Source organism: Anolis carolinensis, unplaced genomic scaffold (assembly GCF_035594765.1).
Source record: "Anolis carolinensis isolate JA03-04 unplaced genomic scaffold, rAnoCar3.1.pri scaffold_10, whole genome shotgun sequence".
Classification (NCBI taxonomy): Eukaryota; Metazoa; Chordata; class Lepidosauria; order Squamata; family Dactyloidae; genus Anolis; species Anolis carolinensis.
Window position 1 is genome coordinate 27,289,806 of NW_026943821.1, and position 13,890 is coordinate 27,303,695.

At 43.0% G+C, this 13,890-nt stretch overlaps 1 protein-coding gene across 2 annotated transcripts in view; it reads right to left on the minus strand.

Annotated features, from left to right (window-relative positions):
* Positions 1–1,321: 1,321 nt before the first annotated feature.
* The window catches only part of fgr (FGR proto-oncogene, Src family tyrosine kinase), a 38,419-nt gene continuing 25,850 nt past the window's right edge, over positions 1,322–13,890 (minus strand). Inside the window, exons 8-13 of one of the 2 annotated variants that reach the window (XM_062962150.1) lie at positions 12,330–12,485; positions 10,938–11,117; positions 8,887–8,963; positions 7,591–7,744; positions 5,764–5,895; positions 1,322–4,975 (exon numbers count right to left, since the gene is read on the minus strand). In XM_062962150.1, the coding sequence (XP_062818220.1) occupies positions 4,767–4,975; positions 5,764–5,895; positions 7,591–7,744; positions 8,887–8,963; positions 10,938–11,117; positions 12,330–12,485 (908 nt within the window). In that variant the 3' untranslated portion in view covers positions 1,322–4,766. The remainder of the gene's footprint in view (positions 4,976–5,763; positions 5,896–7,590; positions 7,745–8,886; positions 8,964–10,937; positions 11,118–12,329; positions 12,486–13,890) is intronic. The other variant, XM_062962149.1, reaches the window with a different exon arrangement.

The following is a 13,890-nucleotide window of genomic DNA, read 5'->3' on the forward strand; positions in this document are numbered from 1 at the left end:
TGATTTGTTGCAGCTGGCTGCTCACCAGCCTGCGCCACAGCCCGGGTTAATTGGGTGTGTTATCAATTTCTCCATAAAACAAAGCACTAAGTTTGTAAGTTTTGAGCTTTGCATTTGGCTTAGCTTGATGGCTCGTTGAAAGCTGAAGAAGCTGTTGCTGGGAGTGGCTGAAAAGGCTCCACTCGGATTATACTCGAGTGAGGCTTCTGGCCGGCTTCTATTCAGGTCGGCTTATACTTGAGTATATAGGAGCCCCCAGATGGCGTAGTAGGCTATTTATTTATTTATTTATTTACAGTATTTATATTCCACCCTTCTCACCCCGAAATAAGCTGTATCCACTCCACTCAGAGAAGGGAATGATTCCTTTTATGACAACAGGTAGGTAAAGGTAAAGGTTTCTCCCTGATGTTAAGCCTAGTCGTGTCCGACTCTGGGGGTTGGTGCTCATCTCCACCTAAGCAGCTCAAAAAACAGTTGCATCTGTTGAGTAAAAAGGTCTAGGTACCGCTTTAGGCGGGGAGGCGAATTTAACTAATTTATGGCATCATAAAGCAGTGTGCGGAAAGGAATGAGGAAGTACTACCATCACTCGGTGTCACAAGTGGATGGTGAAGCGGGAGCTCCCCCTTGTGGCCGGAGTCGAGCTTACCCTCATGAAGCCAGAAACATGTTAAATTCCCTCTGTGTCTGTCTATATATGTCATATGTCTAATAATGGCATTGAATGTTTGCCATCTATATCTGCCCTGAGTCCCCTTCAGGGTGAGAAAGGGCAGTGGGGCAGGCTGGTGAGCAGCCTGCTGCAATAAATCACTCTGACCATGAGGTCATGAGTTCGAGGCCAGCCCGTGGCGGGGTGAGCACCCGTCAATAAAAAAAAAAAATAGCCCCTGCTTGTTGCTGACCTAGCAACCCGAAAGATAGTTGCAGCTATCAAATAGGAAATAAGGTACCACTTATAAAGTGGGGGGGGGAGGGGGCAAATTTAACTAATTTACAACGTTGGAATGAGGAAGTGCCGTCACAGTGGATGATGAAGCAGCTGCTCCCCCCTGTGGCCAGAATCGAACATCCCCTCAGGAGAAGGTTAAATTGCCTCTGCGTCTGTCTCTGTCTCGGTTCTATGTGTATACGGGCACTGAATGTTCGCCCTATTTGTATATAATGTGATCCGCCCTGAGTCCCCTTCGGGGTGAGAAAGAAGGGCGGAATAGAAATACTGTAAATAAATACTGTAAATAAATAAATAATAAATAAACAATAGCGCTAACTAGAAAGCTGTGAACCATAAATAAATTCAATTTGTCAAAAACTCCCATCCTGCCCCCTTGTTAGAAAGGTTTATTTCTCTTTATTTACGGATTTATTTTTTAAAAAACACACCCACACAAAACGTAGTATAGAAAGGAGTAGTTTCAACAACTGCAGGTGGGAAAGGGAGAAGATCTGTCCTGGGTGGGACATCTTATCTTACGGTATTAAACCACGTGTTCTCCATGTTAAACAGATGCCCACGTCCATTTCTTCTCTCTAGGAAGTCCTCGGCCATCGCTCAGAGCTGGGCTGAGTTTGCTCTGCAGCGTGGCCCCTGTATCCACGGGACCGTCGCCCAGTTTCATGTGTCCACTTCCGACGTAAATCTGCCGGGCCTTTTCGAGGTCCTCCAGTGTCATTCTAGGATATTTTTGGGCCAAAAGTCCATTTCAATAGGGTTCTCCAGTATCCACATCTCCATGTATCCTTGCAAACTCCAGGAATGTATTCCTGCAGGGCCTCAAGACCTGGGCATGTTTGGCCTGCAGAAGAGAAGGCTGAGAGGAGACGTGGTGAGGGCCATGGAGGAGAAGGAAGTCCTAGGGAGGAGGGAACAAGCTGCCCTGGAGACTAGGACGCAATGGAGCCATGGCTTCAAACTTCAGGAAAGAAAGGAGATTCCACCTGGACATGAGGAAGAACCTAATTGTGTGTGAGAGTTGTTCAGCAGTGGAACTCTCTGCTCCAGAGTGTGGTGGAGGCTCCTTCTTTGGAGGCTTTGAAGGCCATCTGTTGGGGGGGCTTTGAATGTATAGTCCAATGGTTCCCAACCCATAACTATGCTTTCTTGGTGCAACTTGTGGACCTTCAGATACTATTGAGATGTAGATCTGAAGACCCAACACCATTGACTACTCCAACCTATAACTATGCTTTCTTGGTGCAACTTGTGGACCTTCAGATACTATTGAGATGTAGATCTGAAGACCCAACACCATTGACTACTCCAACCTATAACTATGCTTTCTTGGTGCAACTTGTGGACCTTCAGATACTATTGAGATGTAGATCTGAAGACCCTACACCATTGACTACTCCAACCTATAACTATGCTTTTTTGGTTCAACTTGTGGACCTTCAGATACTATTGAGATGTAGATCTGAAGACCCAACACCATTGACTACTCCAACCTATAACTATGCTTTCTTGGTGCAACTTGTGGACCTTCAGATACTATTGAGATGTAGATCTGAAGACCCTACACCATTGACTACTCCAACCTATAACTATGCTTTTTTGGTTCAACTTGTGGACCTTCAGATACTATTGAGATGTAGATCTGAAGACCCTACACCATTGACTACTCCAACCTATAACTATGCTTTCTTGGTGCAACTTGTGGACCTTCAGATACTATTGAAATGTAGATCTGAAGACCCAACACCATTGACTACTATTCTGTTGCAAAGTGTTGAGGGCTACGGCTGAACAACCCCTGAAGGACCTTAGTCCCCTCCTAATGACTTCTCAGATGGTTCCGTACAGAAGAAATGACAACACAACCATGGTATGGATATACTGCCTGAATCATGGCTCACTCTCATTGAGTGATTCCTGAGCTCCTGGTTTTGTTAGGAACAACGTCTCTTCACACAAAGGCACCACGACATAACAGACATTTCACAAGTCCGGTGTCCCGCCTAGTCCTTCTCTTCCCACCTTGTTTTCTTTCAGCAAATGGGCCCAAAATGGCACTAGGGAAAGCATCTTCTCCACTCTGATTCTGGTTGCCTTCCACAACCACCTTCCACTCGCAACCATGCAAACGGTGGATTATGGCTTCAATATTACTGGCCTGGTTAAGAATGCAGAGGGTTAAGAATGGGGCAGGAGAGAAAGAAAGCAATGAAATATAGAAATAATCCATTTCGTGGCATTTTCTTGGTTGGGTCTGGGTGGCAGCTGGGACAACGGGTTCTCATGAGCCCATCCATGGTAGAGCATGAAGCCTGGTAGAAATGGAGACCAACACTGTCCAGCTCAAGAGCTCTTGACAATGATGTGGAACAGAAAGAATAGATGTCTGGACTTCGAGATGTTACTTAACTCCATCTCCCAGCAGCCTCAGAAAGCATGAGCAATGGTAAGAGATCATGGTCTATGTTAGGGGTCCCCAAACTAAGGCTTGGGGGCCAGATGTCATTTACCTGGCCCCTGTCCTAAACTTTAGACTTGGGGTTGACCTAAGTCTACTTGGTCTTTGGAGGTTTCTTTGCTTACCTATGGTCTTATGAGATCGTCTAGATGGTCTTTGAAGGTCTCTTTGCTTAGCTACGGCCTTATGAGACCATCTAGATGGCTTTTGGAGGTCACTTTCCTTACCTATGGTCCTATGAGACTGTCTAGATGGCCTTTGAGGGTCCCTTTCCTTACCTATGGTCTTATGAGATCATCTAGATGTTCTTTGGAGGTCTCTTTCCTTATCTATGGTCTTAGGAAACCATCTAGATGGTCTTTAAGGTTCCCTTTCCTTATCTATGGTCTTATGAAACCATCTAGGTGGTCTTTGAGGTCACTTTCCTTATCTATGGTCTTCTGATGGCATTATGAGATCATCTAGATAGACTTTGAGGGTCCCTTTCCTTACCTATGGTCTTATGAGACCATCTAGATGGTCTTTGAGGGTCCCTTTCCTTACCTATGGCCTTATGAGATCGTCTAGATCAAGGGTCCCCAAACTAAGGTCCATGGGCCAGATGCAACCCTCCAAGGTATTTTACCTGGCCTCTGTCCTAAACTTTAGACGAAGGGTTGACCTAAGTCTGAAATGACTTGAAGGCACACAACAACAATCCTAATTTTTTAGTATTTCATCCTAGTCCGGCCTCCCAACAGTCTGAGGGACTATGAATCAGCCTTCCACTTAAAAAGTTTGAGGACCCCTGGTCTTTGTCATGGTCTATGCCCATGCCTACTAGATGGACCATATGATAATTCTCAAGCTCTCCAACCAGCCAGAAATGTTGGGAATCTGACACAACTAGAGGGCATACTGATATGGAAGACCCATGTTTGCCCATGCCTTGGGTATGTAGTCCAACAATAACCGGAGCAAGTGGTTGACATGTTCTTGACGATTCAGGAGGACCACCTTCCCCACTTTGGTTCCACCATCCCTGACCATTGGCTACTGGATGTTTTTGGCCACCATGCCGGAGAAGACTGGAGCAGAAGGAAGCTCAAGGAGAAAAATAACTCAGCGAAGAGAAGTTCTCTCTCAGTCCAACCCAGCTCAGGCCTTGCTCCTCCACGCAAGTCCAACGTTGCCCGACCGAAACACCAAATGGCAACTGGAGAAGGGCAGAGGCATAAAAAAGGGAAAGGGAGTGGGAACCAAAGAAGAGTCCGGACCCAGTTGTACAAAACAGGAATGCTTGGATCCTGGCCCCAGAGAGGATCCTGGCCCCACCCAAGGCCCTGGGAGCTTGCGCGTGATTCCCATCCAGGACTATTGGTTGTCCCCCGGCTGGTACTGAGGCTCCGTGGCAGTGAAGTAGTCTTCAAGAAAGGACTGGAGGTATTCAAAGGTGGGCCGCTCCTCGGGCTCCTTCTTCCAGCACTGAACCATCAGCTCGTGCAGGGAGAGCGGACAGCTCCCCGGGCACGGCATGCGGTAGCCCCGCTCCACTTGCTCCAGCACCTCCCGGTTGTTCATGCCTGCAGAACGGAAGAAAGGCCAGGGAGGGGTTTAGCACCTCGGCGGCACTCAGGTGGGGTATTTCAGTTCACATCTGTGGGGTGGGGTGAGCTCCCGCTGTTAGCTCTAGCTCCTGCCAACCTAGCAGTTCGAAAGCATGCAAATGTGAGTAGATCAATAGGTGCTGCTTCAGCAAGAAAAGGCAAAAAGACGCTCCAAGCAGTCACAACCAGGAGATGACAACACAGGCTCCTCAGCTTGGAAATGGAGAAGAGCACCAGAGGCAGAGATGATCATGGCCTTCAGAGCCGGAAATGAAAGGAGAAGCCTTTGCCTTTGTCAGTGTTTGTGTCTCATTGTATGGGATCGTAACAAAGCATTGAATAATTTCCTGTGTCTGCTTTATATCTAAATAAAGTATTATTATTATTATTATTATTATTATTATTATTATTATTATTATTATTGGTATTACAGTAGAGTCTCGCTTATCCAACGTAAACAGGCCAGCAGAATGTTGGATAAGCGAATATGTTGGATAATAAGGAGAGATTAAGGAAAAGTAATTACTGTATTTACGAATTTAGCACCAAAATATCACGATATATTGAAAACATTGACTACAAAAATGCGTTGGATAATCCAGAACCTTGGATGAGCGAGTCTTGGGTAAGTTAGACTCTACTGTATATAAATGATGTAAATAAATACATAAATAAATATGAGTAGTGGTAGTATGCCTGTTGAAGTCCATTTCCCCACAAGTTTTTCCCCCTGAATGAAAGACACACAGAGAAAGCGTTTTTACCTGGGTAGGGGACCCGCCCCTTGGTCACCAGCTCGGTCAAGAGGATCCCAAAGGACCAGACATCGGACTTGATGGTAAACTTGCCATAAAGGGCCGCTTCTGGGGCTGTCCACTTGATGGGAAACTTGGCACCTGACAGAAAGGAGGAGGAAGAAGACAACAAGGGATGAAGAAGAGGGGTGGGAAGTGCCCACAAGCCAAAGTCATTTGCTTATTCACACTCCTGCCCAAGTGTCAGTAGAATCAGCAAGGCTAAATATCTTTAGTGCCACAAGAGAGATGGGAATGCCAGGAAATGTTACATACTTTCCCTCATTGGCATACAAACTATGCTATCATACCATAAGTTCCAGAAACAGAATGCATTTGTGGCCAGAAAAGAAAAAGAAAAAAAACTTTCCTAAAGTATCCAAGAAAGGTCCACCTTTGAAGTTGACTGAATTGCATTGGTGGTGGTTTGATATTGTTACTGTTGTATAAACCTTTGTTTTAACTTCTGTTTTATCATCTTCTTGTGTTTTAAACTGTGTGTATATTGTTAATGTATTTGTGCTGTTACTTTTGTAACATTGTGAGCCGCCCCAGGTCCCCACAGGGAGATGGTGGCGGGGTATAAATAAAGTTTTATTATTATTATTATTATTATTATTATTATTATTATTATTATTATTATTTATTTATTTACAGCATTTATATTCCGCCCTTCTCACCCCGAAGGGGACTCATGGCGGATCACATTACACTTATAGGCAAACATTCAATGCCTTTTAACATAGAACAAAGACAAACAAACATAGGCTCCGAGCCAGGCCTCGAACTCATGACCTCCTGGTCAGAGTGATTCATTGCAGTTAATTGCACTGGCTTGCTCTCCCGCCTGCGCCACAGCCCGGGCTGTTTATTATTATTATTATTATTATTATTATTATTATTATTATTATTATTATTATTATTATTCCCCAGCCTAGAAATCAACTGCAGCCATCTGGCTCAACCTTTCCGAGTCTTGCACCGTGCTGATCTATGTCTCCTTGATACATCAAGAAGATGGGAGTTGTCTCCCTCAAGCTTATTTATGAGTTGTTACTGATCCTAGTTTGTTGTCCTTTCCTTCCCATCAGTTCCCAGCTCTCCACTGCCCAATGAAGTCCACCTGGTGAAGGCCACCAATGAATTTGATGGCTTGGTTGGCACTTGAACTTGGATCTCTCAAGTCCTTGTTGATCATTACACTGTGTTGACCTTTGCCCAACAAATGTCCAATGTTGGAGGACCACTACTGAACCACTGAAGTAGCTGGTTATAGATTTCACTCTTCCAACTACCAATATACTACTTGACATCTCTTGACAGGCTCAAAAGAAGTAGGGACCAAAGCTCAACAATGCCATGAAGGCGATCCCTGTCAGTCCCTGAGATCTTCAAGTGACTAGGTGACCCATGTTTTCAGCCAGAATCCCATAACTGTTGTTAGCAAGAGCAGATCATATTTGGTTAGGTGGACATTCAATGCGACCTTGATCTAACGTAGCTCTCTCTACTCCAACCTTTGGGAGTAGACCAACTTTTTTGGCTCAGTGTATCCACATTCCTTTTGGCGTAATCTATTAGGGGTTGCATGCAGATGGTGGACCAAGCTGAAGACACTGGTGGAGAAGACATAAGTCCAAAGTAGGAGAACCTAGACCTTTTCTTTCTCTCTGACTCCTCCAATAATGGAAGGAGGAGAACAAACACGGAGTCCTCAACTAATCAGATTGTGAAATGAGCAGGAGTTCATGTGGGACAGTTGTCCTCCTGCCTTGATGGGTCCGTCTGAGATCCTACCTTGGCGAGCGGTGTATTCGTTGTCTTCAATGAGCCGGGCCAGGCCAAAGTCGGCAATCTTACACACCAGGTTGTCGCCCACAAGGATATTGGCAGCCCGCAGGTCTCGGTGGATGTAGTTCATGCGCTCAATGTAGGCCATTCCAGCTGCAATCTGAAGGACAGGGAGAAATAAGGAGGCAACCAGGACAAGGATGACTCAAATGAGGCCGTTCTTCTGTGTCTAATTGCCCAAGGGTGTCCTGTCATAATCCAGAACATGGGACGAGAACTACTCTTGGGCTGCGTTTAGGATTTACTTCCAGCAGAACTAATAATAATAATAATTATTATTATTATTATTATTATTATTATTATTATTATTTTATTCTTATACCCCGCCCCATCTCCCTAGAAGGACTCGGCGCGGCTTACATGGGGCCATGCCCAACACAACAATAAAACAACAGCAAAACAATAAAACAAATATCTCAACAATAAAACATCAATGTGTTGTCGAAGGCTTTCATGGCCGGGATCACAGGGTTGTTGTATGTCTTTCGGGCTGTGTGGCCATGTTCCAGAAGCATTCTCTCCTGACGTTTCGCCCACATCTATGGCAGGCATCCTCAGAGGTTGTGAGGTTCTGGAACATGGCCATACCTCACAGCCTCTGAGGATGCCTGCCATAGGTGTGGGAGAAATGTCAGGAGAGAATGCTTCTGGAACATGGCCATACCTCACAACCTGAGGATGCCTGCCATAGATGTGGGCGAAACGTCAGGAGAGAATGCTTCTGGAACATGGCCACACAGCCCGAAAGACATACAACAACCCAATAAAACATCAGCATAATCATCAATAAAACAGTCATAAAAATCAACATACAAAATAAAATATTAAAAACAGAAGACGAATACACGGATCTGGGCCAACTAAGATAATAATAATAATAATAATAATAATAATAATAATAATAATAATAATAACTTTATTCTTATACCCCGCCCCATCTCCCCAAAGGGACTCGGGGCGGCTTACATGGGGCCAAGCCCGGAACAACAATATAAAAGCAAGCGCAAACAATAAAATAGATCAATCAACAATAAAACATCAAACAACGATAAAACAGTTATAAAAAATCACATGCAAAGATAAAGATATGTACTAAATAGTTTGCCATCTGCCATCTAAGCTAACCTGCTGCCTTCAGGTATGGCAGAACAATGAGACCTATTTCCTTAATGTTTATTTATAATTTTAGTGGCATTTTTAATTCAGACATTAATTTGCCCTTTTTTGCCCGCTCCCAATTACCTGGGCTGCCATGTCCACCAGTTGTGGCAACTTCAGGAAACGGCCGTCCCCGTCTTTCAAAAAATCCAGCAAACTCCCTGTGGAAGGAAGAACCAGGAGATCACCAAGGCACACACTCCGGATTTACACTAAAATTAAATGTTATTTAAACTAAATACAATTTAAAATAAAACATAAGGTAGTAGGTGCAACTACAGCAGGCATGGGCAAACTTTGGTTGTTAGGAATTGTGGTCACTGAAGTCCAAAACACCTGGAGGGCCAAAGTTTGCCCATGCCTGGACTATCTATCACATTCACAGAAAGGCCTGCCTATATATTAGGCTTGTGCACTGATTCGGGTTGGTCGGTTCCCTCTGGCCAATCTGGCTTGTTCGGCTTGTTCGGATGGCTGTAAAGGTAAGGGCTCGGCCACTATGTTTATTTCACCCAAAACGGACCACGCGGCTGCCAGTCACAGCTTCTTTCTTACTATTCGGAAGTACACAGCGCATACTTCCTTCATGTTTAGAGTGTTGAATTAATATTTGTGTCTGCATTATTTTGATGCCTTTATTTAGTTTGCTGTTTTTATCCGAGCTTGGTCCCATGTAAGCCGCCCCGAGTCCCTTCGGGGAGATGGAGGCCGGGTATAAAAATAAATTATTATTATTATTATTATTATTATTATTATTATTATTATTGTTATTGTTATTATTATTATTATATTAACCCCTTCCTCAAACCTAGACACCCTTGAAGGCAAGAAAGGAAAGGGTCCCAGGGACGGAATAAGGAGCCTTGTAAGTTCTCCATTGCCACCAATTGGCTGGATCTTCCCGGATCTTTCGCCTGCCTAGTTGAAAACAGCTATTTCCATTAGCTGATTTTTCGGGAGGCTACCAAAAATGGATCTGGCATGAAATTGGCATGAAATATACTGTACAGTCTCATCTTTTCCTGATCATGGTCTATGTTACCTACGACATTATTAACCCCAATTGGAAGCTGCTGTGATTTTACTGATTGTTATTTTAATGTAAATTTTATTTTTGTGAAATAATGTGTTTTTATATTGTTGTGTATTGTATGTCTGTATCTTTGTTGTAAACCGCCCCGAGTCCCTTCTGGGAGATAGGGCGGTATATAAATAAAGTTTTATTATTATATTATATTATTATCTGGGTGCTCAATGGAATTCAGATACCAAAAATGTACCATCCTCCAGCCGAATTGCACAAGCCTGATGTCTATGTTACCCATCAGCCTCAAGGTCTGAAAATAAAGTAGTAGAGTCTCACTTATCCAACATTCGCTTATCCAATGTTCTGGATTATCCAATGCAGTCTGCCTTTTAGTAGTCAATGTTTTTGTAGTCAGTGTTTTCAATACATTGTGATGTTTTGGTACCAAATTCATAAATACAGTAATTACTACATAGCATTACTGCGTATTGAATTACTTTTTATGTCAAATTTTGCGGTTAAACATGATGTTTGGGTGCTTAATTTGTAAAATCATAACCTAATTTGATGTTTAATAGGCTTTTCCTTAATCTCTCCTTATTATCCAACATATTCACTTATCCAACGTTCTGCCAGCCTGTTTACGTTGGATAAGCAAGACTCTACTGTAATGTGTTTTTATATTGTTGTGTATTATATGTCTGTATCTTTGTTGTAAACCGCCCTGAGTCCCTTCTGGGAGATAGGGCGGTATAGAAATAGTTTTTTTATTATATTATATTATATTATATTATATTATATTATATTATATTATATTATATTATATTATTTTATTATCTGGGTGCCCAAGAGAATTCAGATACCAAAAACGTACCGTCCTCCAGCCGAATTGCACAAGCCTAATGTCTATGTTACCCATCAGCCTTGAGGTCTGAAAATGAAGTAGTAGTGCTGTTTTTGTTGGAACTGTTTTGACTGATGTTCGCACACTACTCAAGGGTCGCACTTCAAGTGTTTGCGCAACAGAACACTGCCTCCTGCACACCTGGCCCTGTGGTTGCCCAATAAGCAGACCCATTGACAGGGAAACGAGAAATCCATGCCACACCTTGGCTCATAAACTCCGTGACAATGTAGATTGGCTCTTCCGAGACCACGGCGTACAGCTGCACCAGCTTGTCATGTCGTAGGCGCTTCATAATTTGGGCCTCTTCGAGGAAGGCTTCTGGAGACATGGTCCCCGGCTTCAGCGTTTTCACGGCGACTTTGGTGGTGCCGTTCCAAGTGCCTGGAGCCGGCCAAGGGAAGAAACAAGAGTCAACAACAAGATGGGGAGCCTTGCATTTCCCGTCCCTCCCGACCCACCGTCCCACATGAAAATGGAAATGGGTGGAGGAAACTGGCAGGATCGGAAACAGAAATGATCAGAAATTGTGTGATGATAGAAATGGAAACCTTGAGGGTGAAGAACACTCTGTACACCCAGACCATCAAACGGTATTTCCACATGCGTCCTTCCCAACATTAAATTTTGTGAATACAGTAGAGTCTCACTTATCCAACACTTGCTTATCCAACATTCTGGATTATCCAACGCATTTTTGTAGTCAATGTTTTCAATACATCATGATATTTCGGTGCTAAATTCGCAAATACAGTAATTACTCCGTAGCATTACTGCGTATTGAACTACTTTTTCTGTCAAATTTGTTGTGTAACATGATGTTTTGGTGCTTAATTTGTAAAATCATAACCTAATTTGATGCCTGCCATAGATGTGGGCAAAATGTCAGGAGAGAATGCTTCTGGAACATGGCCATACTGCCCGGAAAACATACAACAACCCTGTGATCCCGACCATGAAAGCCTTCAACAACACAATAATAATAATAATAATAATAATAATAATAATAATAATAATACAGTAGAGTCTCACTTATCCAACATAAACGGGCCGGCAGAATGTTGGATAAGCGAATATGTTGGATAATAAGGAGGCATTAAGGAAAAGCCTATTAAACATCAAATTAGGTTATGATTTTACAAATGAAGCACCAAAACATCACATTAGAAAACAAATTTGGCAGAAAAAGTAGTTCAATACGCAGTAATGCTATGTAGTAATTACTGTATTTATGAATTTAGCACCAAAATATCACAATATATTGAAAACATTGACTACAAAAATGAGTTGGATAATCCAGAACGTTGGATAAGCGAGTGTTGGATAAGTGAGACTCTACTGTAATAATAATAATAATAATAATAATAATAATAATAATAATAATAATATTACGTGTATTGTATCTGGAAGGGGCAAGTATTTTCCCAGATTAGGAATGGAGACTGTAATCATGCCAAGTCATGCTCTCAATGTAATCTGACCTACAGAGAGCCCTATGATAAAACTTTATTTGTATCTCCGCTATCGATGCCGTTCACGGCATGCCTTTCAAGCTTTGTGCCCGGCAACTGAGGAGACGCACAGCCCTTGCCTTACCCAGCCACACATCTCCAAAACATCCCATGCCAAGCTTCTTGTCAAAGCGTACGGAGCTGTGCATGATTTCCCATGCGTCCTTAGCCAGTCCCATAGTCTGGGGCTTCAGAATGGGGCAGGTCTTGGTTAGGAGGTAGCAGAGGCCATCATTGAACTCTGGAGAAAAGGGTGAGGGATGGGATGGGTTGAACGATGGAGAGAGAACAGGATGGGAAATGGAGGGATGAATTCAGCATGCGCCTTCGAGAGTGGCCGCTGCGGCCCAGGAAGGAGGAAGCGGAGGAGCGCAATACAGACCCGGATCATGTTGCTGCAATCTCTGTTTTGGCCACACGATAGAGCTCTCGGCTTACATTTACCGCAGCATTTACAGCCGTGTTCTCAAGGGACGTTACAAGGGCATTGATAGCCTGGATCCCAAGGGAAGTTGCTTTTCTGTTGCTGATGGAATCCAGATTTCCTTTTGTTGCCCTTTGTCCCCGAACCAAGCCGCTCTCTGCACGGAAATGCCATCTTAACTCACTCGTGTTGACTTGCGAGTTAACGGAAGGGACAAAATGTAGGCATGCGACTCTAACACATCATTGTATGGTTTTTAGTGATGTGCACGGTATTTGTTTCATCTGTTTCATTCGTCTATTCGTTCAGTATCTATTCATTTTGGATGCACAAAACAAAAGATGCCATTTTTGGACGAAACAAAAGGTGACACGAAAGAGAAAGCTGCACGCTTACCGTGCTTGCTTTGGTTTTCCTTTCGTTTAGGGCCACGTAACAATAAGCAGGGCTGCTGTGTACCAATGGGTATTAATAATAATATTAATAACAATAGTTATTCTGGGACCCTAAGATGGGTCTGGGAAAGGAGTGCCTCCTCATTACATCTGAAGTGTGCCAAGGGGTGTTAATAATAATATTAATATTAATACCAGTAGTTATTGTGGGACCCTAAGCTGAGTCTGAGAGAGAAGTGCTTCCCCATGACATCTGATGTGTGCCAATCGATGTTAATAATAATAATATTAATAACAATAGTTATTCTGGGACCCTAAGCTGGGTCTGAGAGAGGAGTGCTTCCCCATGACATCTGATGTGTACCAATCGATGTTAATAATAATAATATTGATAACAATAGTTATTCTGGGACCCTAAGCTGGGTCTGGGAGAGGAGTGCCTCCTCATTACATCTGATGTGTGCCAAGGGGTGTTAATAATAATAATAATAATAATAATAATAATAATAATAATAATAACAATAGTTATTCTGGGACCCTAAGCTGAGTCTGAGAGAGAAGTGCTTCTCCATGACATCTGATGTGAACCAATGGATGTTAATAATAATAATATTAATAACAATAGTTATTCTGGGACCCTAAGCTGGGTCTGGGAGAGGAGTGCCTCCTCATTACATCTGATGTGTACCAATGGGTGTTAATAATAATATTAATATTAATACCAATAGTTATTCTGGGACCCTAAGCTGAGTCTGAGAGAGGGCTATTTCCCCATGACAGCTGATGTGTGCCAATGGGTGTTAATAATAATAATAATAATAATAATA